The following is an 18,155-nucleotide window of genomic DNA, read 5'->3' as shown; positions in this document are numbered from 1 at the left end:
CTACAACTCAGTAATATTTTTTCAGTATGGCTATTGGATTTTATAACAATAATCACTAAATAACTTATAAATTACTTGAACCTCCACACACCAAGGATAAGAAAAATATGTACCTTTTAATGACATAACACTTGAAATTTCTATGTGGACTGCCTTAAAACAGCTTTATTTCAACAAATGAGGGCAAATTTTCAGAATTGACCTAACGGTAGTGTACTTCCTAAGTACAAATCGAATCATAGTTTTTTTTTCAAAGAAAAGGATGGCTGAAATAGTCAATAGTATGGTTGCGTCAAAATGTATAAACAAATGACGTTATCAGTTTTACCCATAATTCATTTTGGACCATGGCAATCCAGAGCGTGTATTTTAATTAGGACCAATTTAACTGTATTGGAAGGTAATAAGAATAATACAACAGAGCTGAACAAAATTAAAAGTGGTATAAATTAATGTTTTTTCGATAGTGTTTCAGGTTTCACCTGTCTCATATTACACGTACAAAGGGATTTAAACAACAAGGGATTCAAATAATAAAATAAAATAAACTTCGCTATCAAAATATACTGTGTAAAACCTATAGATTAAATTTCGTATTTTTCAATTTTTTTAATGGAAACCTTGTATTTGGTGCATTTTGATATAATGTTCATGCATTTTTCCACTAGCCAAAATAATTATACGTATTGAATATCATTATTATAGCATTGGTGCATTAAATGGTGTTATGTAAACAATTAAACTAGAACGTTATCCCGTATCCATGTTGTTATTTCACCAGTTTCAGTATACTCTGTAGGGGACTGTCATGTAGCTCTTATAACACACTTTTTTAACATGTCGGTTCTGGATTCGCCTTCCTATTTCGATATTATAGGTTTTGAGTGACTCTTGAATATAATGTAATTTTGTTTGAATTTTGAGGTTTCTAAGTATTTGTTCTAATGTTGTTAATGGAAGACTCCAGTCTATTGTGTAGCATACCTCCCGAAATTTTGATAATTGTTCCTTATTTCTTCTAATCGGAAATTGCAATTATATAGTAAATTGACAAGTATAAGATTAGGAAAGAATCGGATTCGAATGGTCATTGTGAAAGCCATAATGATTATGATTGTCTAGAAAAAAAAACAAACAAAACAAAATTGAACAAATTAAAAAAAAAACGAAAACAAACAGAACAATGCAAAATAAATTTTAAAAAAACACGAAAAGGCAGTTAAATATTAAGTTAAGAAAAAAACAAGAAAACAACCAACAAAAAACACAAAAATCTAAAAAAAAAAACAAACAAACAAACAAAATCAAATCAAATTAATACAAGAAGCTAAGATATGAAATAATGACATAAACTAATATTCAGTTGACTCGATTAATTATTTCAAGATCAGATGCGAATTTTAAACCAATTTACAAATGTTCACTAAATTATAAATGTTTAATCTTTATGTGGTGATTCCCAATCCGAATTGGTGCGATTATCCTATCAAAATGTTTGAAAAATGTATATAATCTATTACTACCAATGATGCAAATTGAATCTCACATTTTATAAAAGAGAAATTATTTGCAATCAGGAGATAATTTGCGAAATATTTACAATTTAATAATTACACATCAGTCAAAATGGTTATACTCTTTTGAGTACAAGGCTTTATAAGAATAAGGCAAGATTTGGTAAATCATAAATTCATGAAACATAGATGTCTCAAAACCCGTCAATCCGATGGTAGATTTGCATTTACAGATATATCTGTACTCTATTGACCATGATTTTTGCTCTATTTCTATGAAACAAGATTTTTGTTCATTATTTAGCTAGAACAAGATAAAAAAAAGGCATTAAAAACAGGTTATTTAATGTTCTGTAGTACAGAACGACATGAATTAAATGGCAATTTTTTAAAAGGAACTTATGAGTAACTTAAAAGATAATTTTAAAAAAATCTGCAAACAGGCTGAGGTGAATTCGAGTATAAGTGTTTATAACTTCAGTTACTTGAATTATTTGTGGTGTCTATGCTGATGTTTATTTGAACTTAACTCTGTATAACGAACAGCAAAACTGACGAATTTATTTTACCGGTAATCTGGTCCATGCTCCCAGTTTCAATGGAGTGCGAGTTGCTCATTTACTTTTGTTACTTTTAATGTATTATTTTGGTTACTTAGTATTTTATGTTCTTTTTTGTGTGTGTATGCTCTCCATGTCTGCTCTTTGTCCCTGGGTACATTTTTTTTCGATTTCCGCTTGACATTTGCTTCCCTTGATTAAACTTTCATTGTTTTCACACAATTTTTCGAGTACGGTCAAGTTAAGATTTACTGTTAAGAAAATTTTGTATAATGTAAGTTATGTCAGAGACGCTTGAATTCAATCTTCATTCTTTTAAACCTTATATCATGTCGAAATAAAGGTAATTGAACTAAATAATGTTCTGAATTCATGCAAAGCTGATCTTTAAATCGTTTGAATTAATAAGAATTACATTTTGTAGACCCTTGTAGTCCTACGGTATATCAAACTATAGATGGAGAGGACAAGCGACCGGTTGACTATCGCCTTAACTTGGAAGAAGATTTGACTTTCAGCGACGACAGATTTCCAGATCCCCCAAAGTGGTTCAGAATAAGGAATGGTGCTGGTGAAGATATCCCTACGTCACCTCCTGGAGATTTTAGATGTGGTACATGGTACCCAATATGGTTCAATGGTAACATAATAACATTTGATGAGGCTTCCAATGGAATTATAAGTAGCTTACAATTTTAAGCCAGAAGTTATTTCATGTTTGAAAACATTGCGCAATTTTCGGCAGATTGTTTATATGGATAACTTATTATCATGCTTATAAAGATTTGAACAACCTGGTCTTGTTGATTTCGAATATCGAGGGAAAAGATAAAGCATTCAAATTAGAGACAAAATCAATCAATGAACAGAACGAATTAAAAAAAAAACACCAATGACGGATCCAGAAATTCAGCTCTAGTAGTTTCTTGTCATTTTCTATACAAAAACATTAAGCTTAAGACCCCCTCTTGATCCCCCTAGTTATATACACAATAAAACGCAAAAGGCAAATTATGAAATTGAACTGAATATTAAAAACAGTAACTCTAAATAATTGTATGAATTTCTTTTTTCTTGTGTATAGGCATGTTACCCAGTGTAAATATGACGGTTACACAACCTGTCTGCCTGCAAGATTTTTTTAATGAATGTAGAGATACTTGGAACATTGAAATACGTAATTGTATAGGACAATACTATGTTTATTAAGTTATCAAGAGTCCTTTCATTGATTCGGCTTATTGTTTTTGTAAGTATTTTTATTTAGGTAGCACAGTAGGGATGTAAGTCTCGTCACGTGTCTCCGTGGTTTCACGAGAATGGGTCCCAATCTACCATTTTAATTCATAAAATGTACAGAGCGTTGAGTTTAGCATTAATAGCAAAACATCTTTCTGTCTAAACATACCTATTAAAATGACAAACATATATTTCTACACTATAAATGTGTTATGCAAAGCTATTAATAGACGTTTTTGCATTGTAAAGCAGCATTTCGAAATTCTAGAGGTAAACCAGAAATCGCAGATGGGTCTTCTGATTTATACCAAAACAAAAACGTCTGTTTAGGAAAATGAATCTAGAAAGAGAGTAACGAATAAAGTTAATTGGTTTACGACCCAATGTTGTTTTATTTAAGGTAAGTATTGTCAATTTGTTGTTTTGTTTTGTTTTTTTGTTTCTTTTTGTTTTGTTTTTTTTTTTGTTTTTGTTTTGTATTTTTAACTTATTTTCGTGTAACTATTTCCCCCGTTCGATTTTCCTGAGAATGTCCTATCAAACTGTTATTTTTGTTTTGTTTCAATATCAAACTCAGATAGCTATAGCGTTTTCTTAGGAATGTTTGCTGCTCAGTTTAAGAATAACAGGGATATCCAAGGATTGTGAAATCTTTTAAGATCTTTTGTGCTAGAACAATATGAATAGAAAAAAAATGATGGGTCAGGTTCTCGTTTTTTTTTAAATATAAGCATTTGAAATTATAGCTGCAAAGATAGGATTTCTCTTTTTTACATAGATTTTGTCTTAGTATGTTATATCAATTAAAAAAAAAACGAAGAAATAACAAGGATGTCATGAAATCATTTAAAATGACATGTAAAGATGTGTCCTTTTATATGCTTCCTCTTTCGATAGTTTTGGTTACGAGTAGTTCTTGTATACAACTAATATTTTTATTATGGTCTTCCTTCATATTTGATTTTAATGCTGCTGATGAGAGGCTACTCCTTGAAAGGCATGTACATCATATCGAAATTTACAATATATAAAACTGGTATTTTTGGTGTTTAATAAAATTATGAAAACAAAAGTGGGGGTCACTGGGCAAATAAATCTAATACTATCGAAAATCTGACAAGAAATGGCCGAATATGTGTAGCGAACACCCTTGAATAATACCCCAAATACAATAATGTCGATTTCGATCTATATGTCGATTATTTACTTTGGGGATATATTTGTTATATCTGTCGCATCTTTCCCTTTTCTCAATTTTTTTCAAAGCTGCCGTTAATTCTTTTATTTTCAAGGACGAACGTTTTATTTGAATACCAAACTGACTTGGTGTGAACAAATTTTTCAATAACTTGTAAAAGAAAGTACACAACGATAGAAGATATTTCATTGACTTCTATAGACAAATAAGAAAAAACATTTATGATGACAAGTAGCTTAATTGTGACAACCGTGACGATTTCTTCATTATAAAATTGTGTGAATTCAGTCAACATTTTCTCTTAAATAGGTCAAAACATTATTTGTCCGCCAGGAACATCATCAGAAACTGGATACACACCTAGCTGTTCAAGTATGTCATATTAATTTCGTACACATTTGTTTCTTATTTTAATATTTTAATATCATTTCTGTTTGATACCGGCACTAATATATAAAACATTTATTTAGGAATAAGTACTTACATCAGAACTAATAGGAGTTCTCTGATATTTTCAACACATTAGTGAAACGCCGTCTTTAACGAATGAAGCAGCGAAACCAGAGATAATAAGACGAATTTCTTTTACAAATCAAAGTAATATGATCTATGTCATGTTTGAAATGCCTAACAAGTGCTATTAATTGTGCCTTTTGACGTTGTTCTTGTAATGTTTTGTATTCTACCTGTTAATGAGTAGAACACCATTGTTACTTTTTATACGTCATTGACCTCTAATATATATTGGCAAAAAATCGGATCTTTCATTCTTTGTTTCGCATAAATCGGTCTCTCAAAAACAATTCCATTTTCTTTTTACATTGTCATAAGATTTGTAAATCTGTGAATGAAATGGAAGACACAACATAAATGCATATATATTATTTTACAAACATGAAATACTAAATGAACTAAAATATAAAACACTTATGGCCGATATCAATATATTATAATTAAAAGCAAATAAACATTACCAATAAAATATTCCCGACTTGCGGAGCTCGGGATCCAGCCATATTTTATCCTGTTTTTGCAGAGTTACCTCCCGTAAGAGCAGGTATAATTTCGAAGACTCTCTAATCGATGTTCGGATTCCGGTGCAGAAAAAAGAGGTAACTTGAATAAAAATGGAATCCCCAACAGACAAACACAACAGTGTTTCTAAAATTTACAGGGTGTTTCATTTTGTTGGTAGGTTACATATGTATGATTTTCATTTGTATCCTGGGTAAAGAAAATTTATGGCTGGGTCAGTAGAACGAGAAATTCCCTTTTGACTTTCGAGATTTTCTAAAGTATCGTTCGTCTGAATATAGCTGAAATATTGCTGCTCGGACGTTGAACCCCAACAATCAATCAATCAATCTAAAGTATCGTCGATTTCGGATGGAGTACCTTACGTGTTCCGAATAGACACCTGCTCCAAAGGGAGATAAATGTTGACAAAATGTTGGTCCGCAAGTCGGGAATAGACAATCGAATGAAAATGTAGGAAAATTATATTAATGCTGTGTGTTATATTCAAGTGTTCTTGGGATAAACATGTATTTTTAAACATTTTTATAATGATTTATATGACAATTTTTAAAAAGCGTGATTTTTGTTCACAGACACCTTATTTCTTTGTTTTTAATTCCTTTTTTTAATTTTGTCTTTGTCAAATGAATGTATTTAATCTGATCTGTCATACGTAAAAATCGTGTTGTGTTATGTTGTGTGTAGCAAAAATTTAATTTTAACTTTCAAGATTTTAGACCCAGCATTTCTTCCAGGTGATTACCCGGACGTAACAATAAGATTAGTTGTAGAATCAGAACTGATGAGAGGAAATTTGTATATGTCGGGCTTTGATGACTTCAACGAAGAACCCGTTTTCAAATGCCACTTTCACAACCCAAGAACAGTTTATTACTACGATATTGATTGGTATATCAATGAAATAGGCGTTAAAGGGACACAAACAAACTATACAGACGTAATGATACTATTTTACGACCAAGACACTGGGAAGCTTCATTTGACATGAACATGTTGGTAAGTGAAATATCATCAAAATGCCATGTTATTGTTAGGACGTAGGCTAACGATTTCATAGTTTGGCCAGAGGAAAGGGCTCATGAACAATTTGTTGGTGAAGTTAATCAGTTGATACTTCAGGAATTGAGTAAATATTCAAACGATTTGGAAAGCCAGACAAAAGGTGTAATCATGATATTGTAATACAAAATTACGTTCTGTCAATTGAAAAATATAAAAAAAACTCGGTAATGGATATTAAAAATTTCAAAAATGTCATTATGATCACAGACTTTTAAGCAAGATTTTTCATCCAGATTCAAACTAGATACTAAAGAGATATTTCTCTGTAGTTAATAGGGCAAGTGTTTAGCCAGTTGGGCTATGGGCGTAGTTTTCATCAAAAGGACCGTATAAAAATTTTCATCATACATGTGCGCTATTAGTCTATGTGGCTTTCTTAAATCAGTGAAAGTTAAATCCATACATAGTAATGGATGAGAAGGAAATAACTTCGAATTTCTCAACCGATAGTGTACAATGATTGAACATTTTTTGAAGTGGTCCTACTTTTGTCAGAAATTTGTTGAATCGGTCCATATCCTTTATTATTGACTAACGTTCGAGTATTAGTCCAAATGTGATCAAAACTGCCAATACTGGATTTAACCGTCCAACACGACTTTTACTCGTCCAATACGTCATATAGGATCGGTTAAAATCCATATTGGCCTAGTATATTGGACTAGTTAGTCACTAAAGGTAGAATTGCGTAAGATTTTCCAATATTTGCTGAGTTATTGGTCCTCGGCTAGAAATATTGGACTTCGGCTACACCTCAATCCAATATGGCTTGCCTCCGACCAATAACTGAGCCAATACGGAAAATCTTACGCAATAATACTATAATATTGTTATATAACAGTTAGGTTTATATGTTTTCTAAGTCAATTATGCACGAAAATGATATTTTTAGATGGAGATCGTCTACAACATATGCATCTAAGAAAATCTTGTTTGTAAATTGTCACGTTTAGTCGAAATTTTGACCAAAAAAATTCAGTGCCATTTAATCATTCATTTTAAAAACATCTAAATGGAGAAACTTTCTAGAATACCTTTCCACCTCATAGATATAATGGCCCTGTTTATCCTTCGACAGACAAATTGCTTCAATGTATTAAAACATTATCAAATCAATAGAAAACTGGCATCCTCTAGGGAGAAACATGTGCTTTTTGAAAGTGAATATTCAAAACCTACCTATTCATAACTGGGTTTCTTTTTTTTTTTTTGTCATCGCACGACACATCATCAATCTGCTTGTTTCTTTCTTTTAGTTATTTATCGGAATAACCAAGGTTTGTTGGTAAGATGTGCGACAGTTCATTGATTGATATATACATCGAATGAAAAGAATGTCAATTGTTTTTTAACATTTCATTATGATCTGATAATTTTTTTTAAGCTTTTGAAACTTCGGTGTTATATATCAGTGTGGATATTAAAGTGTCAGTTTAACTTAGATTATTTTACTAATATATGATTGTTACCGGCTTCGATGGTTGTACTAAATTTTGCTTTAATCTGTTCATTTTAATTTTTAAACCTGATCTTTGTTCTTTAGAGCAATTCATAATCAATTTTAAAACAGAATATTTACATTTTTTTACTTGGCTGGCCTACCCTTTCTAAAGGTTATAAGCTATTTCTTTATATTAGGTAAAATGTGCTGTTCGGGTAAGAGCTAGCAATGGAACTGTACCTAGCCCTCGTATGCACAGTCCCTACTACATAGCCGGTATTGTGGTAAGTATAAAATTAAGACAGATTGCTTTTCTGAAATGCAGTTAAAAACAAATAACCAAATAACCTCGTTTATATTAAATTGATATTTTGTCTACAGCGTGGAATTTTTTTTAATAGCTAAGTCTTCATCTTTCAATTTATCCATAGACATACAATTTCCAAGAAGCGGAACAATAGCCATTAGACAACTACAAGCATATAGAATAAGTGAATCATCAATCTTCTAACATGGAGTTTGAAGCACCTTTAATGTTAGAGTAATCAAGGAAACCAAGATTCTAGTGTAAATCAAAAGAATGCAATCCAGGGACAAAAATAAGGCATGAGAAACAGACAAATACAACAAAGAACAGAAGGCAACTTCAATAAAACATACAAAGTAACAAAAGTAAATGAGCAAAATTCCCTGAAACAATTATTATCATTAACAAGTATTATCTTTAAAATTTGTTTTTTTACTTGTATTATTCTACATTTCATTCAAAAAATAACACATGGTACGCAATTTATATTTCCGATGCAACTTTTTCGAATGCCACTCAATTATCACTATTTGGCCAATCGGGAGTCGCAATTTCGATCAGATGACTTGCGTTTCTATGGAAGAGCGTCTCTAAGGCCAAAGAGTAAAAAAGAGAAACTATAACGACTACGTCGGGAAAAAAGATAATCGCGGCAGAATTATTTTTCTTTTTTAATTTTTCTACAGTTCATTTTAGAATATTGACACGTTAGGCACGTTTTCAATTTTCGATTCAGTTTTTCGAACGTCTTAGTAATATTTGGTCAGTCGAGAAACAGAACTGCCATCAGGTGACTTCTATTTCTATGGAAGAATTTTTTAAGGTAAAATGGTTAAAATTGAAACTCTACTCCAATTGAAAATAACAAGCTATTAATGAAGTTGTACTAAATTTATTTCAGTTCGATAAACTTTCTTATGAGGTCACCGAAGGTCAGTTGGTTAACATAATCTTTACAGTGACAGTTCCAGTTGGCTGTACTGTCCCACAACTACTAAATCATTGCAAAGACAGGATAAAATTGTCTTATCCTAAAGTTGACAGTTGCCAACCATCGTTTTTGTCAGGTTATCCCATTGTTGAAGAGACATGTGGTGCTGATATTAATGCAGCTGGTTGGAGTGTTGACAGAGTACACACACTGAAAGTTTATGTAACATTGACAACAGGTACAACAGTGAAAGCGTTAGATTTGCGACTTTGAGTATCTCTAAGGTTCAGAGTGGAAAAGACCCGTCAAAGGCATGGGACAATATGATTATTTCTGACATTAATGTAAGTATAATACGGGTTTCTACTCCTTGAATCGATATTCTCGAATACAAAAATATCAATGAAATTATTATTGCAAGTTTTTGATATTGTGTATATGTGTTTAAATAAGTACTGGTTATTAGGTAAACGATAAAGCGAGTTTAATGAAAGTTCAATTAATGTTACGCTGATTCCGGACTTGTGCCCGGTTTTCGACAAGCCTTTATAATGCTTACGTCATTAACCTGTTACGTCATTGTCAGCGTTCATGAATGGCAAACGGTTCTCAAAAAAATGAAATTTTTAACCTGAATAACACGGAATGCTCGAAAGGAGAGAAAAGATGAGAACGTGCAATATTGACTGTTCCCTCAACTACCAGTCTACGTCGATTCAAGCTCGAGCTGCAAGAAGGACCATTTTGTGGACACATTGTCAGTTCTGTTTAACAGTCTAGGTAAGTTACATTCGAAACTACTTCAATGTTCAAGTTTTGGTTTGTTTTTGTTTTTCTTCGTAGGTTGTACGTTTTTGAAGTTCAGAAAAATAAATCATTTTTACTTGTAGCCGTTTTGTATGAAATTATATTACCTTCAACATTTGCAATAATATTACTGTGAAACGCTAGTTTTGTATCCGTCAAGGGCAGTGCACAGGGTTTTTTCTATATTAAATGGGTGTGTAAACTATGCAAACGAATTATCTACATGTATGACAAGCTGGCGTTACTTTTAAAGCAACAATTGGGATTTCTATTATCGTACATACATTGATGTGGCATTTACGGCTTTATTACACTGCCGATTTGTGACTTTTGGCCTCGCATCAGTCCCCCTCCCAAGAGGCACTATGTAGTAGGTCAATTTATGTCGAAATAATGCTGCCAAATGGAAAATTCTGGGTTCCCCCTAGAGGTGTGATGAAGAAATATGTATATATGAATCCGTAGAAGTACGCACATAAAATGTTTTGTAAAATGTCGGGCACTTGAGAGTTAGTGGCAAGAGGCGGTATGGCAAAGTAAAAGCAAGAAAACATTGATTAGATCAAGGATAGGTATTGACAGACCTATAAATAGGAACACAGTGACTGTAAAATCAGAAATTGAACTAACCCTGACACTTAAGAGAAATATATATAACCGATATCCCGTTACAAGGGTTTCCGATACATGGTTGGTTCCTTAAATCAACCAGTTTATATTAAGTTGAGAAAACATTACGAAATAGGACAGAAATATTTCGAATACCTTGAATTACATTTATTTACAATCAATTGCATCACGTCAGGCTAAGTATTAAATCGTTACGCCCATAAATTTTCAGAGCGGCCAGTTTTGCGTACGCAACAGTACAAAGTTATATTGTACTTAAGTTAGGGCATGAGTATGTAACATCAAATTATCACTTGAAACCTAAATTACTGTTGTATTTCATTTGCACGTGCTTAGAGTCAGTGAGTTGCCCTTTTTAATTTTATCCAAAGTCATACAGTTAAAAGATGTTGATTATTTTGTCGAGTTCTTACATGGCTAGATAGTCAATTGTTATTCTTGTATAATCGAATCCTCTTTATGTAGATGCAAATTTTGACACAAGATGTAAGAATTTAAGAAACATTATTACTGTATAATGTGTGTAGAATATTATTAATGGTTTGGCATCTTTAATTGTACACACATTTTACGAGACTGTTTATGGAGGTTATCTAGTATGTAAGAAGAGTGCGTAATGGAATTGAATCAAATCGATATTACTTCAGGGTTTAGCATTTTTAGTCAAACAGGCATATGGTATTCTTCGTTAGGTCTTCATTTAAAGTACTATTATAAAGTTTCTTTTATTTATTTTCTATTATTATATTTTTTAAATTATTTTTCTTTAAAATTTCGAACACGATAGTTATTTTGAGCGTGATACTATGCAGTAGAAATGGTAATACTGCCACTGCACAAAACAAATAGTACAGAAAACTAAAAAAAAGAGTACCGTCAGTTCTTAATGAATATCAAACATTAAAGCAGTATGAAAAGTATGAAATATGGAATCAAGCTAAGCAGTATGCTTCCAGCAATCAGCCCGATTTTAATGCTACACAAATATAAATATATATATATATATATATATATATATATATATATATATATATATATATATATATATATATATATATATTGTAGCTGTGGAAGGTAATTTAAATAAGTCTTTATCTGTTTCCACAGCGGCCGGTTCTCGACTGGTACTAGTCAGAATTTCTCGTGACTTATTTACATGTGGCCTAACGTATGTGAGGATCGGGCTCCCTGTTCACCCAGTAATGCACGTAGGAACTTCCGTTATCGCTGTTACCAGCGAGATGCCTATCTTAGCCAATTTACTTCTCGGTGGTTTGTACCGTCTTGCCATATCTCGTCTGTTAGCTTTCAGCAGCCGTTTAGCCAACACAACATTTAACATTTTATTGAATGTTTTATTAAGTACTGGGTATGCCAAAAAAGCAAGTTTAATGAAAGTTCAGTTAATGTAACGCTGATTCCGGAGTTGTGTCCGGTTTTCGACAATCCTTTATAATTGCTTACCTCAGTAGCCTGTTACGTCACTGTCAGCGTTCCTGAACGGGGAACGGTTTTCAAAATCCTCCCTCCACTCCCTTCAACTCCCACAGATACTTTTCTATTGTTTTCTTATAATTTCAGCGATAACTACAGATATTCCAGCACAGATTTAGTCTCCAGAGGGATTGATGCCTACGAGCGTAACATTATCGGACATACAGATACTTTCAGTAAGGAAGCGTAGCTTTATTGTGCGTCGAAATAGTTATTTTGCGTGTAGTCGTTAAATCAGAAGTGTTTTTTGTATGATGCACGATGGGACATTCAAAGCACCATTATTTACAGTTTCGAAAAGCGCAACGTCATCTTATGATGCAGGATTTGTCACCAAAACGCCGATATTTTCAAAATCACAAGGTGGAATATTACCTTAATGGTGCATGGTTTGTTATTCAAAATTTACAGACTAGCAAGATGTAGTATTATCGTTTCTGTCTTTTAAAACCTTATACATAGAATCGCAAAGTGCAACTTTTTTTTTTGTTTTTTTTGTGAGGTAGGATTTGTCATTCAGAACGCCAAAGTTACAAAGTTATAAGCCAAACGTTATTGTTTATTGTGGTATAGATTTGACTCTTACAGTGTAACCACAATTCAGTAGTATTTGCCATCATGATTTTCATTTAATACCCGAAATGGCCTATGAATGTAAAACTGTATATGTGTCTTCTTGACATTACGTATAGAATATGATATGACCACCAACATTTTCTCAGAAGACCGAATTTGAAAAGCAGCAAATCTGTTTTTGAATCTTTTTTCGCATAATCAGAATGCCATTAATACTTAATATGATATTTTTGTAAATTGTATTTTATTGCTATGCAAGTGAATAAAATGAAGTTGTTGCAGTGATGGGCGGGCGGAATCCTATTCTGCGTTGGACCATATTATTTTATACCTTTCTGTGGTACCACGGAAAGGTAATTTAAATAAGTCTTTATCTGTTACCAGAGCAGCTGGTACATGACTGGTACCAGTCGGAATTTCTCGTCCTCTGTTACCAGGGTGACTTATTTACATGTGGCCTAACGTATGTGAGGATCGGGCTCCCTGTTCACTTAGTAATGCACGTAGGAACTTCCGTTATCGCTGTTACCAGCGAAACGCCCACCTTATCCAATTACTTCTCGGCGGTTTGTACCGTCTTGCCAGATCTTGTCTTTCCGCTTCCTGCAGCCGTTTTGCCAACACAACATTTCACATTTTATTTAATCTTCTATTAAATAACATCTCATCAGTGTTAGAATAAAAACATACATAGAAAGATCTATATCCAAATTATTTGTGTATACAAGAAGTCAAGGAATATATAAATTAATCACAAAGAAGTTGTACAATGCGTAATGCGAAGAATGAAGCTTCAATTCGGGGATTTGATATTTGTAACACTTTTGATAACATGATATAATATTTGTAACACTTTTGATAAAATGATATAATATTTGTAACCCTTAATAAAATGATATATGATAATTCTAAATTCCAGTTTTTAACGGAGTCCGAGTTGCTCATTTGCTTTTTACTTTGTATGTATGATTTTAGTTACTTTATGTTCTTTGTTGTGTATATCTGTTTTCCATGTCTGGTCTTTTCCCTGGATTACATTCTTTTGATTACCGCTATAACCTTGGTTCCCCTGATTACTCTTAGTTAAGCTTTACCATTTATTTAGTGAATTCCCTTTGGTCCACCAGCAGTAGCATCGACCCAGTGGTTATGTAATACACAAATACTAATTATTTTGATTTTGCAAATTAAGCTAATTTAGATGACCCAATGCCCATTTTTGTGATTTTTAGTAAGATAATGTATACTTTAATATTTTTTGCTACCCAATCTGCTAGAATTGAACCTACGTATTCTGCACAAATGTCTGGTGAACACGTGCTTTACAAACATGAGTGAACCTTACTGGGTAGGTTTTCGGATTTTCTACGTGGTTATTCATGACAAAATCCACGTGCATTCTAAATGCACATTTCTGTCTTTACTACCAACTTCAATGTAAATCGAACAAAAAAATAAATCTTGGTCGTTATAAAGAGACTATCATACTCAATACATTTATAAATCAGAGTAGAAGGGGCGATAAAGGGTTCCATTTGGCTAAATTACGACTGAAAATTATTGATAAAGTGTTTTAAAGATTTAGTTGGGAATTTGGAGGCTAGAATCCATCACAGATGAGAAAACATAAAGACTTCTGATAATTCTTGTATTAAAATAAAATAAAAATTGACGTTGACCAAAATTCATATATTCTACCAATTTTGTACTTTTTGGTCATTTGGTTGTATTTGTGGCAAGAAAATGGTGTCCACACCCAAGAAACATCTTCATATTTAGTGAAAACTCATTATTACACAGTTTATCATATGTGAAAATATAAAGCTGTTTCTTGGTGTAAACATAGTTTTTTTTATATAAATATGTCCAAAAAAATAACAAAATTTACAATTCTCAGCAGTTTGTGTTAAAATACGTATTATCGTGATACCATTATGAGTTATTTAAATGAACTAATGCCACAAACATTATTTTCCTTAATATATATATATTTCATTATGTTATGAACAATTTTTATGTTATTACACCAAAGTTGATATCATTAATATATCTTGCTTTGGGATATCTGTAATTAGTGAATTCAGATAAAAACAGAAGATTATTATAAATCTTGACTAATTACACATTTTGGCTATAAAGACTTTCTTGTCATACCTTTCCAGGTACATTCGCTGACGTCTGGGTGTTTTTGGGGAAGTTGTAATGTTGGAATAGCTATACGTAGTCACGATTCATTGTTTGTTGTCAGAACTGTGGATGAAGTTTACAACCCAATACGATTGGATAACACAGACAATGATTTTAGAGCAACGTTTACAAGTAGAACATATCCATTGATTGATAGGACAGATTGTGATGATCAAAACTTAAGGATTTCTCGTTCAGGAAAAAAATTTACGGCATAATTTTGATACAGTCTTTGCATTTTCATCAAATACAAGGGGTACATATTTTTCATATTTAATTGCCATTAGAACCTCAAGACGTCAATAGTAACTGTAAACTTTGCTCGAGGGTTTATTTGGTCAACGTTATGCTATCGGATGTTATCTATCCTATTATGCAACATTTTCTTGGGTTGTATGTCTACGTTGCAGTCTTCAAGCCGTATTTTACTAAGCATTTGATAAAAAGATACTATATCAACTAATCAAGTAAATGACATTTGAATAGTAACAGGAGTACGTCGTTTTTATAATGAATCATTGTTCAATTTATATGTTAGATTTAGCAAGCATCAAGGATTGCAGATAAGAAAAGATGAAAAAAAAAGAGAATTTTTTACTGTGAATATTATTCATCGCATTCATTCCAGTTCCTCGAAAGCTAGGCATTTTAGACTTAATTAGATATACTTGTATTTATATACCTCACTAGTACCAACTTCCTATGTTCATTCTTCCCAAACATTTTATGTATCTATACACAGTATATCCCCATCCTTTTAAAATGAATGATAAACGCTCATTACTGTATTTATTTATCTACAAAATGTTGTTTATTTCAAGTTACTCTTCCATCCGGAACAGAAATATTTTTTCGAATCAAATTCGATCAAAGTTCTTACCACGATTTACTGGTTATAAATAACATCAACATAAAACCATCTGTAATGGACATTGACCAAACTGAGGGGCTTTGTGGAAACTCCAACTTCGACAAGATTGATGATTTTACTGATGTTGACTCATGTCAACTTTGTCAACTCATGGTCGTAGGTTTAATTTCAATTGTTTTAGTGTGTGGCATCTTTAAAATTTGCTGTATCAATGTCTATCGTATTGGGATGTCAATTTTAAGACATTTGTATCATATTTGTCATACATTATGTTCACGTCGTTTAAACGATACTCCAATCTGTTTAATGGCGTTTTAAGTAGCACTCCACATAAGAAACATCTGAATGTGATTTATGGTGGGAAAGCCTACATATTTTTATTTTTTTATATTTTGTTTGAAATATAATAGTAACAGAAAGTAACATGTGGCTTTTCATATAACACTTGTTTATAAGAGATAAAATTATATAGAATTTACTACAGAATTCAAGCTATGGCATTGAAATACAATAAAAACTATTAGATTTTCCATGTGGACTATCTCCCAACAGCAGACATATTTGAATGAATAATTATCAAATTCACCATATAGACCTAAAAAGCAACTGAATAACAAAAATGAAAATATATAACCTTTTTTAGGTGTATCACATTTAACAGAATTTGCATGATTCTTACGAAGACTGTTACTTAATCTTACATTGTTCACTCTTTTCTTCCTGTATTTTAAGATTGTTTTTTAATAATTTCAACAATGTTTCCAAAACTTTCGGACAGTTTAAACTTTTGTTATTTTTTTTGTAAATTCATTGAAGAATAATCATAGGGAACCAATGTTATAGCGGTAATCAAAAGAATGTAATCCAGGGACAAAGACCAGGCATGGAAAACAGACATACACAACAAAGAACATAAAGTAACTAAAATTGTACATACAAAGTAACAAAAGCAAATGAGCAACTCGGATTCCACTAAAAACTGGGAGCATGGACCAGGTGCACCGGTATGGTAAGCGTCCTCTGCTTTTCTGGAAACACCCGCCGAGTTGCTCATAAAAAATCAAGTCCGGGATAGACAAACGAGGAAAGGAAAACTATGATCCGTTGAATAAATCAGTTTTTATGGTGCAGATGGATACACCATAACGATCCACGAGTTCATGATGAGGACCATAAAACTTCTGCAGTGACGACTTCAATCTTGTGCAACATAACCCTGTTCTAGAAGCCTTTTTGTTAGAGTGAGTTCTAGCGCAATACAAAAAGTCTGCGTAGTTTCGGCAAGCTCTGGCATAACGTATGAGTCGTGATATGAACACTCCATACGCAGGTGCTGAAGGGATGTTGCCACAGATGAAAGGAAAGTTGACAATTCTGAATGAAAAGTCATCACGTTTGTTGATAAGTTTGGTCAATAGTTTTCCTTTACCATCGATTTCAAGTGTAGGTCAAGATATGAGGCTGACTTCACAGTGTCTTTAGTATCATTTATCTCAAGTTCTTTTGGGTAGATGCGATGTATCAAATCCCCGAAATTAGGATTGTTTACTGATAATACGTCATCTATATAGCGGAAACTGAGATTGAAGGATCTAGCCAAACGATATTTTTTCTTTCGGATCAGATCAGCTATTAAGTCAGCCTCATAAGAGTGAAGGAATAGGTCAGTAAGTAAAGGAGCACAATTTGTTCCCATTGGAAAGCCGACCGTTTGTTGAAAAACATGTCCACCACACTGGACAAATATGTTGTCGATTAAAATTTCCAGCATTTTGTAAACATCTTCCTCTATATTTGGAAGATGATTTGGAATTATTTCTTACAAAGTATGAGGAATCTCTACCAAGAACTATATATTTGTATCTAGGTGTACCATCTTTTTGGAAAAAAAACAACGATGTATAATGTTTTTAAGTCGGGATGTTAACTGAGTATGGGGAATAAAAGTATACAGTGTTGAAAAATCATAGGTTTTAATGCTGTTATATTCAGACTATAGTCTTGAACTGATTGTCTCCAAAAGATCTTTCGAATTTTTCAGGATCCACATTGAATTAATACCACTACGGGAATAACAAGTGTTGTGGTAGGACTGCAGACCCTCTTTGACAGTTGTGTGTATAGAAGTTAAAAGTTTTGAAAGAGGTTTGGTGGTACATTTTGCAGATCCAGCTATGAAACTTGTTTGTATGGATTCTAGTGGAGTTTAGGAATCCAGTACATAGACTGTAAATCACAATCATCGTCCTTGGTAGGGAGACCAAAAGAGGATAGCACTGATTTATAGTTTTCCACAATCT

At 32.5% G+C, this 18,155-nt stretch overlaps 1 protein-coding gene across 1 annotated transcript; it reads left to right on the top strand.

Annotated features, from left to right (window-relative positions):
• Window positions 1-262: 262 nt before the first annotated feature.
• On the top strand, window positions 263-3,283 carry LOC148620724 (oncoprotein-induced transcript 3 protein-like). Its single transcript, XM_088573866.1, has 3 exons — window positions 263-281; window positions 2,499-2,714; window positions 3,159-3,283. The coding sequence occupies exons 1-3, from the start codon at window positions 263-265 to the stop codon at window positions 3,281-3,283; spliced, it is 360 nt and encodes a 119-aa protein (XP_088429992.1).
• Window positions 3,284-18,155: the final 14,872 nt, after the last annotated feature.

The sequence above is a fragment of the Perna viridis genome, chromosome 3 (genome assembly GCF_037379345.1).
Source record: "Perna viridis isolate PV_CMFRI_1.1 ecotype Kerala chromosome 3, ASM3737934v1, whole genome shotgun sequence".
Classification (NCBI taxonomy): Eukaryota; Metazoa; Mollusca; class Bivalvia; order Mytilida; family Mytilidae; genus Perna; species Perna viridis.
Note: the sequence above shows the minus strand (reverse complement) of the source record. Positions and strands in the feature narration are given on the sequence as shown.

Excerpts from the sequence above, each read along its gene's own strand:
- LOC148620724 (XM_088573866.1), top strand. Across the intron at positions 2,715-3,158 it reads GTACCCAATATGGTTCAATG|GCATGTTACCCAGTGTAAAT; the intron begins GTAACATAATAA and ends TCTTGTGTATAG.